Source organism: Helicoverpa armigera, chromosome 1 (assembly GCF_030705265.1).
Source record: "Helicoverpa armigera isolate CAAS_96S chromosome 1, ASM3070526v1, whole genome shotgun sequence".
NCBI classification, from domain to species: domain Eukaryota; kingdom Metazoa; phylum Arthropoda; class Insecta; order Lepidoptera; family Noctuidae; genus Helicoverpa; species Helicoverpa armigera.
Window position 1 is genome coordinate 7,534,026 of NC_087120.1, and position 23,537 is coordinate 7,557,562.

Genomic DNA, 23,537 nt, shown 5'->3' on the forward strand with positions numbered 1-23,537 from the left:
CGCGTCATCCAATGCGTAGCGTGACAAACCTGCTGCTATCTCGCTTCATTGTTCACTATCGCTCGAATTATAGAACGAGACGGAGCAAGCCACAGTCCATGTAGCGGTAAACTGCAAACTTTATCCAAATTCCAAGTTGTGCCGGTTGCCGCGGAACCCGCTCAGTTGTAGTCAGGCCGCAGACGGTAGCGTACGCGTTTTCTCTGTTCGAACTGATCCAACTTTTCGTAAGTTCGCCATGATGTTGCCATGCGTGATCGCGGTGTTGGCTTTGGTCGGGGCTACCTTTGCGGGCCCTGAGGTCACCGAACTTAAGGTCGACGTAGTAAGCGTTCCCGAAGAATGCGCTGTCAAGTCGAAGCACGGCGACATGCTCACCATGCACTACACCGGTACCTTGGACGACGGTCACAAGTTCGACTCCAGGTAAGTGCTTACACAAACTCTAACATTGAAATATACTGAGGAAAAAATATCTAAAAACTAACATGCTCTAAGCCAGAGGCAGTTCCGTCTGTATCCACCTGTATTAGTAATTAAGTATCGAATATCTTGTGCCGTCTTTATCCTCTATTTCTTTGACCGGGTTTACAGTGGAAGTAGGTCATAACAGCACCAACTCATTGCTAATTGATAAAATGATGTGTAGTTTTTATTATGAGCCGATTTATTATCGCGCCAACAGTTCCGGTTGCTTCTGCTATGAACGTCATCGGAGCGATGACCCGTTCATGTTAAACTATTAAAATTAAGTAAATAAAAATCATAGCGCTAGTTCTTATTAATTTTATAGTAAACTGCCTGTTCTTATTAAATTCTTACCGTCGTACCACAAAAACTTTTAAACGTCCGTTGAACACTTGTCTAAAAAACTGTCAGATTATGACGTTGAAATAAGGTTTTGCAGCCACAGTTTTTTTAGACAAGTGTTCAACAGATGTTCAAGTTTTTGTAGACAGGCCGTTAATGTTTAGTTCTTAACGACTGGCTTAAGAATGATTTGTTCTAAAGAACAAATATTCATAGGTACGTACTTATTAATGAAATGTTTTTAAAAGCTCCAAGGTATAATTTCCCGGGACTTTCATTATAAAAATGCTACAAAGTTCATACGTGCTTACTTCCGTCAACACTACTTTCACTATCCATATACCTACCAATTACATAGATAGAGAAATCAATTAATAACGACTTAAACCGGTTTCACGGGATCTCCTTGAATGTTGAATGCAAAATAATTATCTAGGTAGGTAGGTATGTAAGCAGTTAGAAGCGCATTATGAAATGCATCTAAATTAAGCATTTCTGAATATAGGAGAACGATGAGACTCTATAACTTAATTTAATATCCTAGATAGTATAATGTATTCTAGTAATAATCCAGATGTGTGCTCTAATTTCTCAGGAATCATAATTATAAGTAGGTAATGTAGCTAGCTACCATTTTTAACCCCCGACGCAAAAACGACGGGGTGTTATAAGTTTGACGTGTCTGTGTGTGTGTGTGTGTGTGTGTGTGTGTGTGTGTATGTGGCATCGTAGCTCCCAAACGAATGATCCGATTGTGATGCGGTTTTTTTTGTTTAAAAGGTATGTCAGTCGGGAGTGTTCTTAGCTATGTTTGGTGGAAATCGGTTCAGGTCTTCAAGGTCATCAGCTCGTTTGCTAGATGTGATAGGAATGTTACACGCTCAGTTTACTTGCAAGTATATGTGGGATCTGAAATTTGAAACACTAATGTCTTTTGGAACCACTGAGCTGGTCTGCTGTTAGGGCACGAAGGTAGGAGACGTAACCCTGAACTGCCTTTTAGTAAACCCATCGAGTTTGGGCTCGTTGAATTTGTCTTGACGAGTTCTCTTCATGTTTCTGATTGACGATGAGGATTGTTAAACAGCTTCCTTTGGCCGAGATCGCATATAGCGACCCCATCTTAAGATAAAATAAATTAAATGAAAGAAGGAAAAATTAAGGAGCTCCTTTAAAAAGCATGAAATAAAATTAAATTATAAATTTAAAAAAACCCCCGACCCAAAAAAAGTACGCAATAATTATGACAAAAGGTTAAAAACGCTAAACCTTATAAAAAGCAAAAAATAACTTTTAACACTACGTAAACTAAATTTTGACGTGTCGGGGGACCGCTTTTTACCTTCATAAATAGGTACTTACATAAATCAAATGATACCTACCTAATTACAACATTCGTTTAAAAGAAAACACGTATCTAAAGTAATGAATTAGAGCGGTCCCCCGACACGACAAAATTTAGTTTACGTAGTGTTAAAAGTTATTTTTTGCTTTTTATAAGGTTTAGCGTTTTTAACCTTTTGTCATAATTATTGCGTACTTTTTTTGGGTCGGGGGTTTTTTTAAATTTATAATTTAATTTTATTACTTCGCCGCATTGACCGCGCCTTGGGAGATAAGACCTCCCAATAAATAGTAACCTGCCTAGCCTTTTCCCAAATAAGTTGGGGTCGGCTTTCAGTTAAATGGCACACTTAAATTATTTTGAAATGTATTCAAAATTTTCCACTATTTACAATCTCTCAACCATTTTCTTTGTTTAGATAAGGTCATGTTTCGAAGTTAATAATGCAGTTTTAAATATGGATTAAATAGACTTAATTGAAATACCTATCTCTATACTTGGTGACATAGTATTCGCTAGGTTTATTCTTGTATTGGTTTCTGATACCTTTTCTTACATCGTTTATGTGAGAAAAGTTCGAGTAGTGTCAGTCGCTGTCTCTACCTGCTTTTCTTGTAGGAACGGTGATACCTAATTACAGGACAATGACGTGAATGCGGGATATTTACGTAAAATCATAACATTTCGAAGACTTGCACGGATTAACTGATTCTTAATCCGTACGAGTTCGCCGAAGCTTTTAACCAAATAAAATGTAGTCTGTTTTATTCAGGTTGCATACGAAAAAAGCAAAAAATACGTATTTTCAGAATATACAGAGCTGATAGACGAGTAGATACAAAAACGAAATACTAGATTCCTACCGCCGGGCTAATAGAGCACCCAAAAAAGAGACCCGCATGACGCCCATTTTTAGTGTTCCGTACCCAAAGGATAAAATGGGACCCTATTACAAAACGCAGTCCGTATGTCACCAAGCTGTTTCTCATATGATAGTAAGGAAATAGAAATTTTCTCAGATGACTTATTATCTAGCAACAGGTACTTTCAATTTTCACAGAATATTCAGAATATCGTATTCATTTCTCCTGAACTCCCATTAAAAAACGGTATTTTTCCGAATCGCACTTGGCCGGTTTTTATTTTCCATGGAAGTGAAACGGTACTGAAAGACACTGATTTATTTTGTGGCTGATGGGGCCCATGCAGGACATCGGATTTGATGCAGTTATTAAATGTCATAGACGCCTACATTTTTGCTGTTTGACATGACAGCGATACTAACAACTTTTGTCTTTTTGCTTAATTCTTGTACCGTGACCATTTGTAACTCGACAATATCTAACAGAGCTCAGAATAAAAACTAAACCATCTGATATTAAGTTTTTATTATCTGTTAAAATCTTCTACTAAAGCCATTAAATCCGTAAGTGGAAGCACAGATGGAAGCCTCGTCAATAGCGATAAGCAGATTAAAAAATGTATTACCTATGCCACAAAGAAATATCTAGCATTGAAAAAATTGTGGTAATATGACTTTACAACATACATATATTATAATCTATATTTCTTTCTTTATTTTATGGAAAGACTGCATTTTCTTTTTTTTCTAGTCAATTGGGACGGAGACACAATTTTTGAGTATTTTGTGGCTGCACTGCGCTGCGAAATCTTATTAGACATTAGAGTAAATAGGAATATGGTAATCAGCTAATCTAACTTCTCAAATCTGTGTTTCTCCGCATATCACGTGTTTTTGCTAAATAAAGAATACACGTGCCATAATTTTTTAAATTAGAATTCTTGACAGTGGCGTCATGAGTTACTTGGAAAAAATGTTAGGCAGTTGTCGTCTTCATTTCTTGTTTCTTGTATTTTAGTTGGCTTCCCTAACTTAAAGCAACTGTTTAGGAGGTTTGAGGGGCCAAGACTGTGAATAAGTGTTCGCAATAGAATCTTGCAGCCTCATAGCGCGCGGTGGTTGAGAGAAAACTGGATATGGCTCGCAGTTGTTACGGAACATCCTCAGATATTGCGTACGAATGTGAATTTCAGGCGTGCTCGGTGATTAACTAACAAAACTTGGGCTTGTTTCATAAACAGGGCAAAACTTTTGTTATTACCTTTTATGGGTGTGCGTGTAAAATTTACCGTTTAATTATCTACTGCCTTAAGTTATTCGCGTTTCATGTGAGATTTTACACTCATAGAGATTTTACTTGTTTCAATTATGCTCACTGGAACTTGCTCTTTCCTACGGAAATTCTTGCGGTTTTCCGTTGCCGCTAGTCGTTTCTGGCATTCATGTTGAAATCGATCGTAGTTTAGTTTCACTTCCAAGCATCACAAAAAATACTCTCGACGCGTACACATAGCCATGTCCATGAGGTTTTCGTAAGAGCATCACATTACCGTACGTCTATACGGTTGTGTTACTCGTTCCTGGCGTAATGAAGGAATCTTGTACGCGATTAGGATTGTGTAAATTATTCACGATATTTGTATGGTTTTTTCCTGTTACGATCCCGTGGAGCTTGCAGAATAAAGTATTTAAATCGTATTTCTCGGAAGTTTTATAAAAGCTATCTATACGCTACGAAATGTAAATGATTGAAAATATTTAAAAATGTTTACGTATTTCAATTTACTGCCTTTAGTTTTTGTAGAGTATGTGCTTAATCTAATAGAGAAATTCTAGTGAGGCACTTTGTAATTTATTTCGGTACGGGTATTGTAGATGCAAACTTTTATAAAAAGTTGGACTATCTCTCAGATTATCATACAATATGGAAGAGCGTGTTCTGGTGCGTCCGACAGTGTCGACCGTTCGCTAACTTTTTTAATTGTCTCCGCGGAACACACCGCAGGGGAGAGCTAACTAACGCTAATCTCAGCTGTTTTACTGCTACATACGGTACTTACTTTTATTTACTAAATATTACGTCGCTTACGTGCACATGCAAATATAAAATCATTGTAAAACGACGAGGGTTCTACTTGACACCGTTGCAAGAGAAAGCGCATCTGATTATCTAAAACAATGGTGTAATAGTGCGCATTGAGCATTAATCTCGATCTTGTGCGCAGTAGGTACGTGAATAAGTGAAAAAAAACTGGTATTGTGCTGCGTTTACGAAAAAGGCAAACTTTGTTTGCAATAGAGCGTTGCAATGAATTTTTTGGATAAGACACAAATATGGACCGTATTGCATTATTAAATCTTCTTCATATTTAAAAAATTAAAGCTAAGTGGTTCACGTCATCGTATTTAAGCCGTAGTAAGTTGTGTGGTAAAAGCGTGAAAGCTATCTCTATTATCGTGTCATATCATTAGGGCGATGCGTAACTCTACAGTGTAACTTGGGAAGCGCGATGGAGTTCATCCATCCATTATAACGAGCCATCATTCCAAGTGTCCCGAACTACGTTAGGGTTAATAATAGGGATTATGTTGTGCCTGCCGTACTACGGAATTGTTAGATTGGCGAACTTTGACTCTTTTAACTTCCTCAAGTATATGCATAACACTTATCCGACTTGCGTAGCTCGTTCATTCAATTATGCACATTTTTCGCGTTTACTTCAGAAATAATCAGTTGCTAACATAAAAAGAAATCTTAATCATGATATTAAAGAGTTTTATTGCATATTAAATTATTTATTGGAATTATTTCGATTTACGCAGAATAAACATAAACTTGCAAGTGCTGAAAGAAAAACCAACTAATCTGCAGATGTATGTTGCTATTGTACGTCGTTTCTTGGTTTTTCCGGTTCGGTTGCCGGACAACCGACTTTCTGAAACTTAATACGTATTCGAATAGAGAGTTGAACGGTTTAAGTTGAATGCTAGTGAAATATCCTGTACTTACTTACATAAATTGAATTAGGTGACGAAATACATAAATCACAATAATTAGTGAAAAAGGAAACGCAGTACTTAAGTACTTTCTTATTTAATTAAGAAGCCTTTAAACACTTTCGCAACGGCTGACGCATTTGTGTAGTTTTATTTCGCAATACATACCGCGTAGTTACTACCTAAACCCATCTGTCGTCTACAAGTAATCCAAAAGATTCAATTGTATTAAATCACCAGGTGTTACAAAAAGATAAAACCTCAAAGCTCAAAAGCTGTGACGCTTGAAACCATTCTGTTCCAACGGTTTCATTAACAATTTAGATAACTTTGTATTTGTGTTGACCGATCGCCGGCGCATCGATAGAAATTTAAATCGAAACTTCCAATCGCCTAAAGAAAATTAAGTTTCGGATGTGGAGAGATTGTCGGAAACGGTCCAAGTAATTAATTGGGTAAACACGAATAGACATCCCAGACTAAATCCCTCTGATCACGAGAAATTGAAATTTTGCATTCATTTCAATCGAAATTCATTAAAGTCACACAATGGTCTACAACTTATTAAGTTATTAAATTAAAGGACATAGGATATAGGCTTGATAGATAATTTCCATAATGACAATCTAGAAGTTTTATTAATGCTTCTGCCAGAACAACAGCACAAATATCCCCTTATCCGCTTATGAAACAATACAAGATCTTGTTGCAAAAATCTTGGCTCTAATTTAGTGCCAATGCTTTTTTATAAACTACGCAACAAGTGCATGCAAAGCAGTGGCAGAAACTATCACTGTGACAAATCTGTTATCAGTTACCGTCGCAAATTCCAACCTTCAAACATTGAGTATATCGTTAGTGCAATTTCGACAATTTTGAGATAATGGTGTAATTGCGGAGTTTGGAGGGACCGCACTCCCTGCATAACAACCGCCTCGTATTAAGTGCAGCCCACACTTCTGTCTCACTCACAATTTCTGTCACCACGCGCTCGCCACAAACTCGCCTGTCAGTCTTGATAACGCATGTATTCGTCACTTGATGGAATGATTTTACCTTCCAGTGGAAACAAATAAACATCATATTATTACATACCACATGATCCGCTTCATAATAATAAGAATTACTAGTCAGTGAAACATCAATCATACTTAGTAATTGATATAACAAACGCGATGCTAAGACTATAATGGAATGCCACTGCCGCGCGCAGTTGCGGTGCCTGATCACCAAAACGTTCAGATACTCTTAACGCAAACTTATTTGTAAGAATTAATGATGCGGTGTTTCGTTGAATACACTCATTATGTTTACGTGTGAAGCACATTTCGGCCTTTATTTAAAATGTATTCGGCTGCATTGTGCGGTGGATATATTGCGTCCATACCATTGTTGGCAACTGAAACAAAAGCCAGTGTTCTCTCAAGGTTTTTGATAAGTGCAATTATGATTCTGCAAATTCATATTTATCTGATCCGAAACACCGTTCACTGCATTGTTGTATCAACGCACTAACGAGTTGTATCTGTCTAAGTATATGTATAAAGATACTGATTTCATCTTTTTATTTTAGTCCTCCGCGTCCCGCGACATCGACTCGTTTATCTAATTATTACGCGGAATAATTCACCGTTAAATGGAAACCGGACTGCATAAAAAATAAATAATTAATTATTTAAAAGGCTTTTTCATCGACCAGCAGAATTGGTTCTAGACAGTTTATTTTGCAGGAAAGGATATCTTAAAGTAGGTTTCGCTATATTCGTTTCCTCATTTTATTTGCCATTTGCAAACGTGGGCAGGTAGCGCTTTTATAAGGAAGTCCAGTTGTTTGTGATGTCATCGTTTGAGAACAGTTATTTTGCTCTGAGTATCAGTAACAAAGTAAATATCTTCTTTAATGGAACCTACATTACAAACTGATTAACTGCATACACCTAGGTATTTCCTGTTCTCGAGGTATTGTCAAAAGCAGTCGCTTAGATAGAGGCGGTCGGGAAATGCTTTATAAGTTCATACTTAAGTACACAGCTACATCTACGAGAGACAACACAGTCTGTTTACGGCTTTGAGAAAAGTGCCATCGAAAGCAAAGACAGAGCAGACGGTACAAAATAACATTGCAGGATTTAGGCAGAGCATAGGCAAGCCTTTGTATTGTAGCGATATGTTTTTACAGTGTCTGTAAATTAAGACTGCGGTTTCTGATTCGTTTTCCAGTTCTATTTTAAGTTTGACACGTATGAATTCTCTACATTGAAAAGAATGGGTGTGGGTTTAGGTTGGTGTATCAAGAAAAAGCTAACAACAGCCTACGTATATTGATTTATATTTAATAATATTTAAGAATTGGAAATAATATCCTGGACAATAAGATTGTTTGCTTTTATAATCGAGTCTATTTCCGTCTTCGCTATTGAAATACATAATAGGCTACTGAAATACAATCGTATCGTAAAATATAGAGCGATATACCAGACGCATTGCAACATGTCAGGCATCATACGCTTGTCTGCTTCATAAATATATTCTTTCGTTACCAATAAACGATACACCAATAATAACGAAAACTAATAGTGAAACTCCACCGTTTAATTAAATCCTAGGATATCTAACAACTTTCCTAATTCCCACACAGATGCGAACAAAGTGGAGAGCGTTTTCTAGATAAGAATAATAATTATTGTTAACGCCATGGAGCTCACAAACGTGTAGCCACATTATCTGGTCCATCTTCTCACCTCGTTACGTGCAAATTTCACTACATCACCGCGTCCCTTACACTTTTGACTTTCACAATTCACAATCGCAGACGCCTCGGATGCGTACCTCGTGACCCGAGGAGAAAGTATTATTTACGTGTGGATATGAACAGTATGTACACGAACCTTAAATAAGACGTCTCGATTGTCTGCTTCAATTGATTTTACTCTGTGGCTACTTGTCGGTGACGTTTGGAACAACGGGACGCAATAAAACTGTTCTTGTTACAGATGTTTATTTCTAGCATACGAAGAAATAAAGCTGCCGTTTAAGTGCCTCGTTTCAAAATTGTGAAAACGGTTCGCTTGATGAATCCTGCCTTTGAAATTTTAGTGAAAACGTTACTGAAAACTGGTGATGAGATGTGCAAGAAATAATAACAGGACACTTCTGCTTTTAAATGGTTTTAATCTTTGAAACTCGTGTTGAACAAATCTAGAACAGAAAGGAAGGGTTTTGCCGTTTCAAATCAATTACACCAATACCAACTTACTTAGACGCGTAGCAAATTTTTCAAACGCAATTTAAATAGTCGATTACATGATTGTTTTATTCTGTTCTCCGAATCGGAACCTTCCTGTTGGCGACAGAAGCTTATGTTTCCGTTATTGTTCGCGGCAAAGATAGAAGACATAACGTTCACAAAACTAATATTCAGAACGTTCTACATTTATTGAGATTTTTTAAATAAAATCAATTTTACATTGAAGCCCAAGCAAATCGTCTTATTACGGTTACATGTGCCTGTTGTAGTAATGTGTGCCTAAGTGTTTATATAACAACGATATGAATATAATTAAGGGAATGTATCGCAGTATTCGCAGTGGCGTGGCATCGATTCGTCGCGGGCGCATACGACACGCGTGCGATACGATAAATATACCAACCTGTGACGGAATGATTAATTTTAAAATCTGACGTGGCTCAATCGTAGTTGTACAGATAAGTTATAATACTAAGCTATTATATTTTACTGCAAGCTAGCCGTGTTCCCGTGGTTTCACTCGCAACCCGAGAGAACTACTGCCCTTACCGGGTTAATATACCCTATGTTTTTCGGGAAGAGTGTAGTTTTCTAACAGTGATAAAATTTTTCAAATCCCTTCAGTAGTGTCGGAGTCTTTAGGGTTAACAAAAAAATGTTTCCATTTTATTATGTTAGCATAAATGACTCTGCAGATTATGTTCGTTGATGCGATGATACCTACATCTGTTAGTAAGTAGGTGTAAAGGTGTGATTTCTCGCAAATATTGGAGAACGGCTGATTTTCAAATAGGTCTGCATAGACTGTTTTGCGTTCAAGTTAAACAAAAATTATTTTAGATTTAAGCCGTTTTCAGTAGAATCTCGTTTCAAATTATCATATAGGTAACATACGTACGTATCGTTAGTAATTGAATGTAGTTATTTTACAAAAGCGCAAGTCGTTCAGTCAAATAGCAGCTTCAACACATGACTGCGACATAGTATGCTTTATACAGGAACTTATGACAAATCGTCATACTATCTCAGCAACTGTCCACCGGAATGAGAGTCATTTGTACGTAGCCTTCTTCAAATTATCAGAATAAGGACATTACACACATTCACAGGAAGATTTGGTCAAGGAGCTCAGTGTCACTGCACCAAACCCTGAAATAGCCTACCAAATATATACAACCGTAGCTAGTAGTTTATTTATAGCCTCTCGCACGTATTAAACAGATGGACAAGAAAATAACAGTTTTAACAATAATGACGAAAACAGAATACACATTGAATTGAGTGAAGAACTTATCGCATTACCGTGTTCAGATAATGATTGAAGTAATAATGGAGCACAGTGCGTGCGGATGACGGCTGGCTTGGATACTATTATCTGCAAAAGGACGTCTAATTAATACCATTATATTGTAGGTGCATTTACAGTACCTGCCTGTTTATCACAAAAGACTTAATTAAGTAGCCCGATATTCTACCGAATTGTTTAAACTCCTTGTACAGGCTTTCAAGTAGAGTAAAAATAAATGCGATTGCTTTTTTTGTAGTAAACCAACTTTGCTTAGTTTTACAAAATGAAAACTAGATTTGCAATAGCTGCATTTTATCGCATAGGGTTCATAAGTCATCTTTTTTGTAATTCATTTTTTTAAATTACGCAATGTATAAAATAATTAGTAATAGCTTCTATCTGTAAAGATATCTAAGATCTTTGAATCTACAAGGAGATCTTCGAGAAGAATCTTGTAGCAGAAGTCTATTGTGTTTAGCTATTGATAATTACACTTTGTGTATCAATATCAACGCGATATTTTCAGTAAAACCAACCAAATCAGATGGTGACAAGATTTTATTCTAAAAGTTCACCTTGTTCAACTATGCTTCATTAGAACAGAATAAACAATGTACGTAGGTACTTGTAGAAAAACTTATAATTGTGTTGTTCTAAAATCAATGAGTTCAAGTACATTGATGCATATAAAATAATAATGCAAATTGCACTGATACATTGTTGCTATAGGTACCATTTTCGATTGATAAAGTTATCGCCTTATCCAAGATATTAAACATTTTAACCTCTCTCTAATTGGCCATATCGAAATAACATTTTTTGTTTATATAAACTTTCGTCGATAATGCACCCTTATCGCGACCTTGCGAGAATGAGAACTTACGTGGTGTTGTAGGAGTGGGTGGCTTACTTTTACAAAATAATCGTTATAGGTAAGTGACTCACCATCGCAAGTCATCTGTTAGGTACGAGTGAACTGTTGCGCTGGCGATCTGCAAATCTTTAGGAACATGAACGATCGAAAGCCACAATGAAGTTGCCTAATTAGTAGAATTATACAGTTAATCGTGCGTGGGCTCATAAAATTGGAATGTTCAATACATTGAGCGTTTAAGGCTTTGAACACATTAACATACTCTATTTTTGTTTGCTGACATCGATGGAATTGGCGACGGTTTTTTAACGGTACCATATTTATTTCATGGATGAAAAGAGTGATATCAGTACTGCCACGCTCTTCACTAAAGAGGTACCTATTGGAATATACTTATGTATCTATATAATGTCAGTGGCAAGACCACACGTGAGATAAGAGTTGATAAGAACATTACGTACGTGTATTTAGGATATTGACGTGGCTTACTGGGAAAGGTTAGAATATTTTTGACTCGTAGTTTTTACGTCACGATAGAATCGTCTTGTCCTTTGCTCGTGTTGTAACTTTTCATTTCTCGCTTACTAAGTTAATATTCAATACCGAACGGATTTCCATACTTAATGTCATTATGTATGATCGTAATTTTTGTAATCTTTGATATTGAACAAAGTCACCTACGAAACCAATAAATAAGTGTAGAAAATCAAAACATCGAAATTGACACTTATCGGTACGTATTCAACAAGTGGGCATTCAATAATGATAAGATATTATGTATTTTTATAATTTTAAAAATTGATAATAACGAGGTTAACGCTGATAAACCGTGGCTATTTACACTCCTAGATACTCAATTAAGATTAAAAGAGTATGATTGCAAATACATACTTTACTTGTAGAAAAAGAACACATCAAAAGCTACTTAAGTGTAGGTACACGATTTAAATATCTATTCCGATGTTATTACATTTCTTTTTAAAGACGGTATTCGCTTTAATTTCTGAGCTTTGCGATTTTTTTCCACAAATTCATAATAGACAGTGATTGACTCCACGTGCATGGTTTATGTTTAATTAATTTTATTTTTATTTAATTCCAAGCCTTCTAGCAAAAAGCATACACGAACGCTGGCACTGCGAAAGGCTGCTATTGCGAAATGAATGGCTGTGCGTTTTGATGTTAAATAAAAATTCAGATGTATGCTTTTTGTTAGATGGCGTCTGCATGGTGCCGGCCGACCGAGGGTACGTTAAGCCCAGGTACGTGATTCTTAACAGGCTACCAAATTATATTTATAATTGCTTGCGTTCATTATTATTTTCACATCGACAGCTATGTGTTTTAGAACATAAGTTATTTGTTTCTTATTGCACACTAATTAGAATTGGATATATTAGTTATTAAATTCAGCGACAACTCAAACACAGCCAAAGAATAAAATACAATTCAAAGAAATCAAATACTCTGCTATGTTGAGCTAACAAGTATCAACTGAAACATTCCAGCTATTCTTTAATTTAAACCTACTCATTTTACAAAATGAGTGGAGGACACAGCAAATAAATACTGCTGGAATCGCGTTGGAATGCTTTGTGCGAACAGAAACTTAGACATAATAAATAAAAATAATAAAGTTTTATTTACTGCCGATAGGTTGTGTCTCAGTCTTTCAAGATCTTAGTTCTGTTTGCATGCTGCTTCGTTTATCGTTTTTCACAAATATTGACCAAGCAGTCTCTATTTATGCGTTTTTAATTTCTTATTTGAAAATATTCCTGTAATCTGCAATGCTTAGCTGCAGTGTTCCGTAATTATGAATCCTTTGACATTGACTATGAAGGCTGGGAACTCTTCATAGTTCGCGTTTGTGTAGGTTCTGACATAGAGTACAGATTGGCCCTATTGACGGTGGTTGTTTGTAGATATGAAGCAAATCTACGACAGTGTAGGCTGTGCAACTACGTTACGTTTGCCCGCATGGGTACGAGTCTTTCTGCGAATTGCACACATCCAAGTGTGTAGGAAATGGGCGCCAAAATGTATTGCCTGTTCGCCGCGCTAGGGATGTTACCTACTATATTGTTTGCTATCACATTGATTCATTTTTTGCGTCCCTTTCCTTTTTATAAAGTGGTTTATTTTAATTAATCGCTTCGAAAACTTCATCGTGTTTCATATTGCTACCGTTAAACCGGAAAATTACTTCTAGCAAGCTTATCGTTTATCGATTATTGCTAATAATTATTTATTTTTCATTTCATCGACATTTTTCGATGAAGAGCTACTTTCTTTTAGACGTAATACCTAGAGTAGGAGTGTGCTCCCAAATCGGGCCACTTTGTATCGATATATTTATTGACTCCTTAAACCCAGCACTAGCTATAAAATAAGATTGTCGGTTGCGGGTAGATGCGAAGGCCCAGGTGATACATAGGGGCCAAACTTTATTGCCCGGGCGAGGTTTGCCGCTCTTTAATATTTAATATTGAAAAAAATACATACAAGCTATCCATCGTAGTTTGGAATCGAAACTTGTTTATTACAGTACCGAGGCGCGTACGTCCGAAGTAACGGCTGGAAATAAAGACGGCGCGCACTAACTCCGCCAAAGTAACCCGCTCAACCACTGACACAGGAAAAATATGTTGTAACTTTGTAAAGGTCTATCCTCGCCGGAGTTCGATTTAACGCCCGTGCTCTTGTTGTCATACAATACACTTTAATATTATTATTCTGTGATACTCTTTACTTTATTTTCTTTATATGAGTAGATCCTCTTGTTGTAAGAACACGATAAATGAGACGTTATCATATTTTTACCGACTATAAGCTCATGTAGGAATATTGTTAGTACCTGTCTGAACTATGTGTGTTTATACAAATATTTTCAAGTCCACTTCACAAGATAAACTGGATCTGCTACAAAGAATATTAGATTTCATATATTCTGTAGGAACTAGGAACCACCCGCGCTTTCCCCACGTTTTATGCACATCGAAACACAAACTTAAAACTCGAAGACAAAGCAGCTAAGTATCACACAAGCTGGATAAATTCCATATTAACAATATTTTTTTACCTGTTCCTCTTGAAGTCAGTATTAATATCCACGAATTTTTCTCATTGAGCAATCCTTGGAAGCTCTTAGAAAAACAAGTTTGGTTTTTCGGTTCTATTTCCAACCTGACGCAACTTTTCTTAGCATTCATCACAAGTAACACACTTCATTTGCTAATAGAGAAACCAGAAGACGCAACCACCGGCCCGCCTTAAGTATCGGAACCACTACATCTAAATTTAGCTGTGCAAAGTGGATACACGGAGTAAAACGCTGTTTACCGGCTGAACAGAAAACACGTTAGGCAATCGACGTGGTTCACGAGCTAGGAACGGGCAGAGCAGAACTTGCGGCAACAGTCGTAAACCCTGCATGTATGTACCGCACAGTAACCGCATCACCGCACTCTACTAGAAGAACCACTGTTCAAAATAACTAGAAATAGGCTTTTGGTAAACCTATTTGGTCTGTTCAAAAGTCACGCGTAATTTTAGGAATTATTTTTTCAGTGTATCAATATCAAAGACAATAGACATAGGTGTTATTGTAGCATGATGTACCTAGGTACTCGTACTTAACAGAAATAGCCAGAACGTGGTAACTTGTTAACATCATATAGTTGACCGTCAATTGTCGACGCTTTTGTGACAATATATTATCTACCTACTTCATCAACCCACATGTAAAAGCAAATTAGGTGCTACAGGAATAACCTATATAAGGTATTTATAATCAATAAATAGACCAAGACTCTGGAAATTTATTCCATGAAATTCGAACTTAGCCTGGAAGTATGTACATTAAATTGAATATTATTTACGTAACTGCACTGAAACTTGTTTCTTACGATTGATAAATATGATCTCAGAATCCAATTAGTGGAAAACTGGGGCTTCTTTGGTTCTAGTCAGATCAGTACTCAGAACTAAATATTAAGTTTCAGCGAAACTGGGACGATTTCAATTCATTTAGCTGAAGCGAATATTACGTTACCTGTCTTTCTCCCAAATAGGAAGTTTTCAGTTTACATAAGGTATATTTTTTCATTGAAAGAATCAGATATACCTGTATAATACGAAGTCCGTGAATACACTTTCTGCTGTCCTTATATCTGTGACAAGTGTAATCTCTCGGCGTACCAGAAACCGGTCACGATGCGCTCAACCCCTCCCCCCCTCCTCCTTGAATTATTAACACGTGCCATCCAAGAAGTTGAACCCAGAATTAAAACTTAAGACCTCGTTCATAATTTCACCTACTTACGGTGTTTCCCAGTTTTATGCTCAATGCTTGCAACACTTGTGTCTTAAACTATTCGAACCAAGGGAGGACCTTATTTGCTTTCTATAGGCATTAGCTGTTACCTGTCTTTGGGGATGATCAGAATACCTACAGAAATGATGGATCCTGGTTGTTACTTAACTTCTTCTTAAAATACCTCTCCGCTGGCAAAGGTCGGAAGCCAGCTCCGCTTATTTCTTTCTCGTGAAGAAATTCTTCTCGTTTAGCTGCATTCGAGATTCCAGTTCCTTCCCTGATGACTTTCAATTCTTTCAAACTTGGCTCAAGGCTCTATATGGCGTGACTAAGAATGTGTCCCAGATATGCAACATTTCGGTGTCTTACGATATTCCAAACTTTTCAGTTCTTACCGATACTTGTCACCTGATATAATTTAACATGGACTGTGACAAGACACTGCGAGCAAAATGTCAACGTTACCCTATTAACCTTGGCGGCGAATTAGTTATGTCCGACTCGGTTGTGTTAATAATTAATTCGTGAGCTATGGTTATGGTCACTTGGAAAAAGTTTGCTTTTACATCCTTGGGGACACCTTAGCCCGCTAAGTAATAAGCTACCGCTTTTATGTTATCAGATATTTTACTTGAAATGTAAGTAACTTCTACATATCGGACGTACTTCACCATATATAATTGCTTCTCACTATGGTGGTGCAGTGTTGTTACACCACCATGCCCGTATGGTGGGCTGTATCGAAGGACCGTAGCGGATGCGGGAAAATAGCTTCGTCGGGGATTAGGCTAACCGAGACACAGTATGAGTGAAGCTAAAGGGGTTTGGTGAAAGGAAAAAGGACTTACTTGCGCTGGATGGTGGACGAGCACGTTGTTGCAGGCCTGCGATGCTGTTTCCACTACGCGTAGGTTAAAAACACTGTCACTCACGATTAGTTCTTGTGTGCCGGCTACACTAACACAGATTTTAAGCGGTTTGAGATGAAGCGGTGCGGTTATTTTATTTATTTTCACATAAAATGCGGAGCGGTGTCGCGGTGATTCGAAAGTTTTCGGAATACAACGGCGGGAGCGTTGCGGCGCTAGTCGCGCCGAGAGTTGGTGCGCGCGGCGCATCTTCCTTCTCCTTCTGGTGTATTGTAGCGGGATAGGAGGGAAAGGGAAGGATAGCCAACTCATACTGTGCGGTTGCGGAAGTATAAAACGTTAGAAAAGATGCGTTCAGAAATTGCATTAGAAACAATATAGTTAATGAAATTAAAAAATGTAAAACTTGCGCGAGCATTCTCCCCGGCTTTGAGGATATGTAGTATTCTCAAAGGAAATTAAAGAAATTGAAACTAAGTATACTGAGTAAAATAAGCTAATATTAAGTTAGGATTACGCGGTAATATTATTGAGATGGTAAAGGACATAGTTTGACCACAGGTCTCTTGAAAGAGCCACTGCATGTCTTCACCATGGCTACGCGGGTTGTCCCATCCTTGCCGGGAAAAACTTCGGTTATTACACCCATTGGCCAACGTAAAGGAGGAAGATCATCTTGATGTATGAGAACCACTGTACCAATCTTAATATTGTCTACAGCATTCAACCACTTTTGTCTAACTTGAAGATTATGTAAATATTCTATACGCCAGCGTTTCCAGTAGCTACAAATCATTTGGTCAAGTAATTTCTTGCGGCAAGTTAGAGACTTCGTTGTGTCGGGAACATCCACGACAGGCAAGGAAGTTAATGGAGAAGCCATTATAAAATGCGCGGGGGTAAGCGGTTCTGGATACGGATCCTCATTCAGGACACAAAGCGGTCTCGAGTTTAGAACTGCCTCAATCTCGGTGAGAACAGTCGAAAGCTCCTCATAGGTAAGAAGTTGGGAACCAATAACGCGGTATAAATGAGTTTTTATAGATTTTATATTAGATTCCCACAACCCTCCAAAGTGGGGAGCGCGGGGTGGAATCATTTTCCAGTCTATGCGGTAGCGGTCAGCAAATAATTCTTGCAATTGAGCCTTGGCTCCTACGAAATTTGTTCCGTTGTCTGAATATAGACAAGAAACTGGTCCTCTGCGGGAAATAAATCTTTTAAAAGCGGAGATAAATGTATCAGATGATAAGTCTGTGACTAATTCAATATGAACTGCCTTGGTAACAAAACAAATGAATAGGCATATGTAAGCCTTTTGACTTTTTTGACCGCGGCGTCTACATAAAGTTATTTTGATGGGACCAGCATAGTCCACACCCGTATGAACAAAAGCTTTAGTCTCTTGTACGCGACAAGCGGGTAAATCAGCCATTTTTGGGCTGGAGTGAGAAGGAGAAAGTTTAAAACAGAAGTTACAAGCATGTAATCTCTTTCTTATAACACCTCTAGAAGAGAGGATCCAATATTTTTGTCGCAAAAGAGAAGTCAAAACATTTGCGCCAGTGTGGCAATGAACGCGGTGATAATAATCTATTAGAATATGTGTAAATTTATCGCCTTTTGGCAAGAGCGCGGGATGCTGAGCCTCATAGGGAAGATCAGCATTGGAAAGCCTGCCTCCGATTCTAATTATACCCTGCTCGTCTATAAAAAGGTCGAGTTTTTTAAATTGTGTGGAAAGTTTTTTATTGTTAATTTCATCGTAGATATGTTTAAAGTGATGTCGTTGAACGCAACGAATCAAATAAGTCTCAGCGGCAGCTAACTCGCGTACAGTAATAACCTTTTGTAATTTGTCATAAGGAATAAGGCGCAAAAATCTCAGAATGTATACTATTATGTGTAATATTTTATTTAGCGAGGAAATTTTTTGAGAAAGGTTATATATTAAATTGGTTTCAGAAGCGGTAGTAACTAACGTTAAAGTTTTACTATTAAATTCAGGTAATTGTTCGTTGCATGAAGACACAAAAGGAGTGATAGGCCACTCAGCGGTTGGGAGCATAAGCCACTCAGGGCCATGCCACCATAAATCATGATTTAAAATCTGTTCAGGTAGAAGACCTCGAGACAGACAATCACTAGGATTTTCTTTACCGTTAATGTGATAAAAATATTTAGGATCAAGATTTTCTTGACATTTAGCGACGCGGTTACTGACAAAAGTGTTCCACTTGTGCGGTGAGGAATGAATCCATGAAAGCGTAATAGTAGAATCGGAAAAGGCAAATATATTATTAATAGCGGTACGGGAGCGGTAAGTGTCATAAACTAGTTTAATTAATTTTGACAAAAGAAGAGCGGCACATAGCTCTAGACGAGCCAGAGATACGACCTTAACAGGTGCGACTTTGGATTTAGCACACACCAAAGATACGTGTGTGTTACCATTTGTATCAGTGACATGTAAGTATATGACGCAGCCATATGCCTTCATGCTGGCGTCAGCAAAACCTACTATATTAATCACGCAACCCATAGAAACGGCTACGTGACGCGGTATCTTTAGCGTAGAAAGTAAAGGCAATTGCTCACTAAATTGCTGGAAGAGATGCACGATAGAATCGGGCGGAGTCTCATCCCAATCCGTATTTAATTTCCATAATTCTTTAATAAGTAGCTTCGCGAATAAAACTACAGGAGCAACAAAACCTAGAACATCCCACAGACGAGCAACCGTGGAAAGTATGGAACGTTTAGTGCAACGTTTATCTAAGTCAGATGTGGTAAAAGTGAAACAATCTTCAGAAGGAATCCATTTGAGTCCGAGAATTTTTATATTGTCCCCATCAGAGAAGTTAATGGAAGAGCGGTTAGAATGTGGAACGGCATCAAGTAGTTCCGGAGAGTTACTTGCCCACTTCACAAGGTCAAAGCCCCCGGCCTTAAATAAGTCGATGAGTTCAGCGGAAAGAACCTTGGCTTCCTCCAGTGATGGAATAGAATAAGCCAGGTCATCCATGTAAAGATCATGCGAAGCAACGATGGATGCGCGAGGGAAACGATGTTTTCATCCTCTGATAGCTGGCGCACAGTGCGCATGGCTAGAAAGGGACTGGACTTCAGACCAAATGCGACGCGATTAAATTGAAACTCGCGAATAGGTTCTGCGGTATTAAAGCGAAATAATATTTTTTGGTATTTTCTATGCTCATCAATAACAGCCACTTGAAGATACATTTGTTTTAAATCAGATGTAACTGCTATAGGAAACAATCGGAAATCTAAAAGTAATAAAAATATATCAGCCTGTAAATTCGGCCCTGTATGCAACAGATCATTCAATGACACGCCATTGTGAGACTTAGCACTTGCGTCAAGGACAATGCGGACTTTTGTGGTTTGTTTATCATCTCTAATAACAGGGTGATGCGGTATATAATAACCTACTGATTTATCAGAGGAACTAGACGTAATTTCTGTTAAATAATTTTGATCGAGATATTCTTTAATTATTTTGTTATAACTATCGCGCAAAGCAGGGTCGCGAAGTTTAGTATTTTCTAAATGAATAAAACGTCGATAAGCGACAGCATAAGAATTTCCAAGTGAATCTGGATTTTTACAAAAAGGTAACGCGGTACAATACCTACCACTAGCGTCGCGTGACACAGAAGAAGCGTACAACTGCTCACACTCAAGTTCGGCAGGGCTCATGAAAGATTTTGAAGGTACTTCTTCGATGTTCCAAAATTTATGTAAAGATTCTTCTAAAGTAAGAAAACAATGAGTATTATCGATGTTTAATGCGGTAGAAAAATATGAGGCAGTATTTAATTCACTGGATGCGGGACTATAATTTTTGTTAGATAAACTAACGGGTACCTCACCCATAAGAATGTAACCAAACACGGTTTCAATAGCGGACGGCGCGGTAGGTGAGATAATTTTGTTATTTAATAATAAATACGGGAACAGCTTTGCCCCTAGTAGCAATTCCACCTCACCAGGTATATGCCATAGTGGGTCAGCGAGCGGTAACTCGAACAAATGTTGCACTGTAGAAGTGTCAACAAAGTGAGATGGTAAGTTATCTGTTATGCAATCGACAACAAGCGCGGTAATTTTGAAAGAAACTGTTTTATCTTTCGCGGAAACAATTATATCAACATAACCTAAGATAGGACGCGATGAGGTTCCAACGCCCTTTATAAATGAATTTGAAAGCGGGTTAATATCTAATTGCAGTTTTTTACAACAAGCGGACGTAATTATATTATTTTGAGAAGCATTATCTATTAAACATCTGACAGAAATGTATTTATTATGTTTAGTGTCCACGTATACTTGCGCAGTCGAAAGAAGTATTGTAGAACGCGGTGTTTTACCTACGCTAGCGCATGCACATAACGCCACCTGTTGCGAGGTCGCGGAACTAGCGTCAGCGACGGCCGACTCAACCGTGGGCGCGCGAGAAGGCTGCGTTTGCGAGTTATTATTATCAAGATGTAAAAGTGAATGATGCTTCTTATTACACTGTTTACAAGTATGTATAGATTTACACTGTGAAGCAGTGTGCGTAGCACTAAGACAGTTTACACATCCCCGTTTGGTTTTAATAAAATCCAAACGCGAATTGGGTGAAAGCGATTGAAAAGATGGACAAATATAAAGTTTAAAATGATCATGTTTACTGCAATACAAACAAGACTGGTTATTATTGTCACAAGTAACGAAAGTATGTACCGTGCTAGTATCACGTGACTGAGTACGCGGCGCGGGAGAAATACTTTTATTAGGGTGATTACTCACTAGAGCGTATCGAGATGATGTTGTGCGATCTAATATTTTAACTTGCGATTTTATAAATTCAACGAAATCCGTGTAAGTAGGAATCTCCTCATCTCTCATATGCATTTCAAATAATTGTACTGTAGTAGGATCTAATTTTTTCAAAGCTAAATTTAATAAAATAAAATCTTTTAGGTCTTTGATCTGTAATTGTTCTAAAGCTGAAACTGACGCGTGAAAACTTTCTATGAAATTATTCAATGAAATAGAATTGTTAATTGCGGGTTTAATATTGAAAATATTAGAAAGATAATGCGAACCAAGTGCTCGTTTATCTTGGTATTTTTTTACTAAACTGTCCCAAATAGCTGAGTAATTTTCTCCGCACGGAATAATTCCGGCGGTAATTTGTAAAGCGTTGCCTTTGAGACTACCTACTAAATATTGAACTCGTTGGGAATCTGTAAGATTAGAGTTATTGTGGATATTTGATTTAAATGATTCATAGAAAACCGGCCAGTTATTTATTTTACCATCAAAGGAAGGAATGTGAATCGGTGGTAGTTTGACTACTCCTTTATTTTGCGCGGCGCTCTCGTGCGACGTTGAGCTTGTCGACAATTTTGAACGACAAGTCATGATAAGAGAACGAACTCGTTCTACCCGAGTGTAAACACCGTCGAATGAGATGAGGCTACTATATTCGACTGTATGATCAGGATTTAATTGTAAAAGGTATGCGTTTAGTTTATCAAGGTTGGAACTAAATTCCTGGCGGATTACAGAAAGAATCTCCGTGTCTGCCATGAATATCTCCGCAGAACGAAGCTCCATATTAGTTATATTTATTTTCTTAGAAGATTCATACAATGAAGTTAAGCGTTCGTAAATAGCATTGTTTTTAGCTTGCAGTATTTTAACTTTTATTTTGATATCCTCCATGTTGGTAGGTAGGAAGGAATAATAAGAAAAGATGGCGTGTAAAATAGGTATTTAGCTGTTGACTAAACAAAAGAATGCGGTTGAAATATAAGTTTGTACTTATGTTAACTGAAGGAATTTACTAATATTAGTGGTATTTACCTATGCTATTACAATGCAGTAGGTATCAAGTTGATACAGTAGTTCTCAGTCAAACAAGTAGGTAAGTACCTAGCGGGAATGTTCGAGAATGCACGCGTACAATATGACGATTTTACGAAAATAGGTATTTAGACCTAAAGCCCAGGTAAAAGACCTATAGAATGCGGGAAAATAATGAGAAAAGATCACTGATTCTTGGGATCCGGGTCGATTTGGACCAGAAAAAATGGTGGTGCAGTGTTGTTACACCACCATGCCCGTATGGTGGGCTGTATCGAAGGACCGTAGCGGATGCGGGAAAATAGCTTCGTCGGGGATTAGGCTAACCGAGACACAGTATGAGTGAAGCTAAAGGGGTTTGGTGAAAGGAAAAAGGACTTACTTGCGCTGGATGGTGGACGAGCACGTTGTTGCAGGCCTGCGATGCTGTTTCCACTACGCGTAGGTTAAAAACACTGTCACTCACGATTAGTTCTTGTGTGCCGGCTACACTAACACAGATTTTAAGCGGTTTGAGATGAAGCGGTGCGGTTATTTTATTTATTTTCACATAAAATGCGGAGCGGTGTCGCGGTGATTCGAAAGTTTTCGGAATACAACGGCGGGAGCGTTGCGGCGCTAGTCGCGCCGAGAGTTGGTGCGCGCGGCGCATCTTCCTTCTCCTTCTGGTGTATTGTAGCGGGATAGGAGGGAAAGGGAAGGATAGCCAACTCATACTGTGCGGTTGCGGAAGTATAAAACGTTAGAAAAGATGCGTTCAGAAATTGCATTAGAAACAATATAGTTAATGAAATTAAAAAATGTAAAACTTGCGCGAGCACACTATTTAACTCCTCCCGCCGGAGTCGTAAATAAGAAATCTGCACATCCATAGACCCAGAGCTTTCTATTTGAATGCGTACGGCGTAATATTTTACACTTCAATATCTTAAATGCAAGGATGTTTTACGTGCCTCACATTACTCACCTATGTTCGCTCCCAAGATCGCACTTACCTAAATCTACAAAGTACTTGGGCTATATTGGAGCTCAATTTTCTGATCCCGAGTG

General features: G+C 37.8%; 1 protein-coding gene across 2 annotated transcripts in view; it reads left to right on the forward strand.

The window, feature by feature from the left end:
- Nucleotides 1–147: 147 nt before the first annotated feature.
- The window catches only part of LOC110374487 (FK506-binding protein 2), a 51,666-nt gene continuing 28,276 nt past the window's right edge, over nucleotides 148–23,537 (forward strand). Inside the window, exon 1 of one of the 2 annotated variants that reach the window (XM_021332207.3) lies at nucleotides 148–426. In XM_021332207.3, coding sequence (XP_021187882.1) covers nucleotides 239–426 — 188 coding nt within the window. In that variant the 5' untranslated portion in view covers nucleotides 148–238. The remainder of the gene's footprint in view (nucleotides 427–23,537) is intronic. The other variant, XM_021332208.3, reaches the window with a different exon arrangement.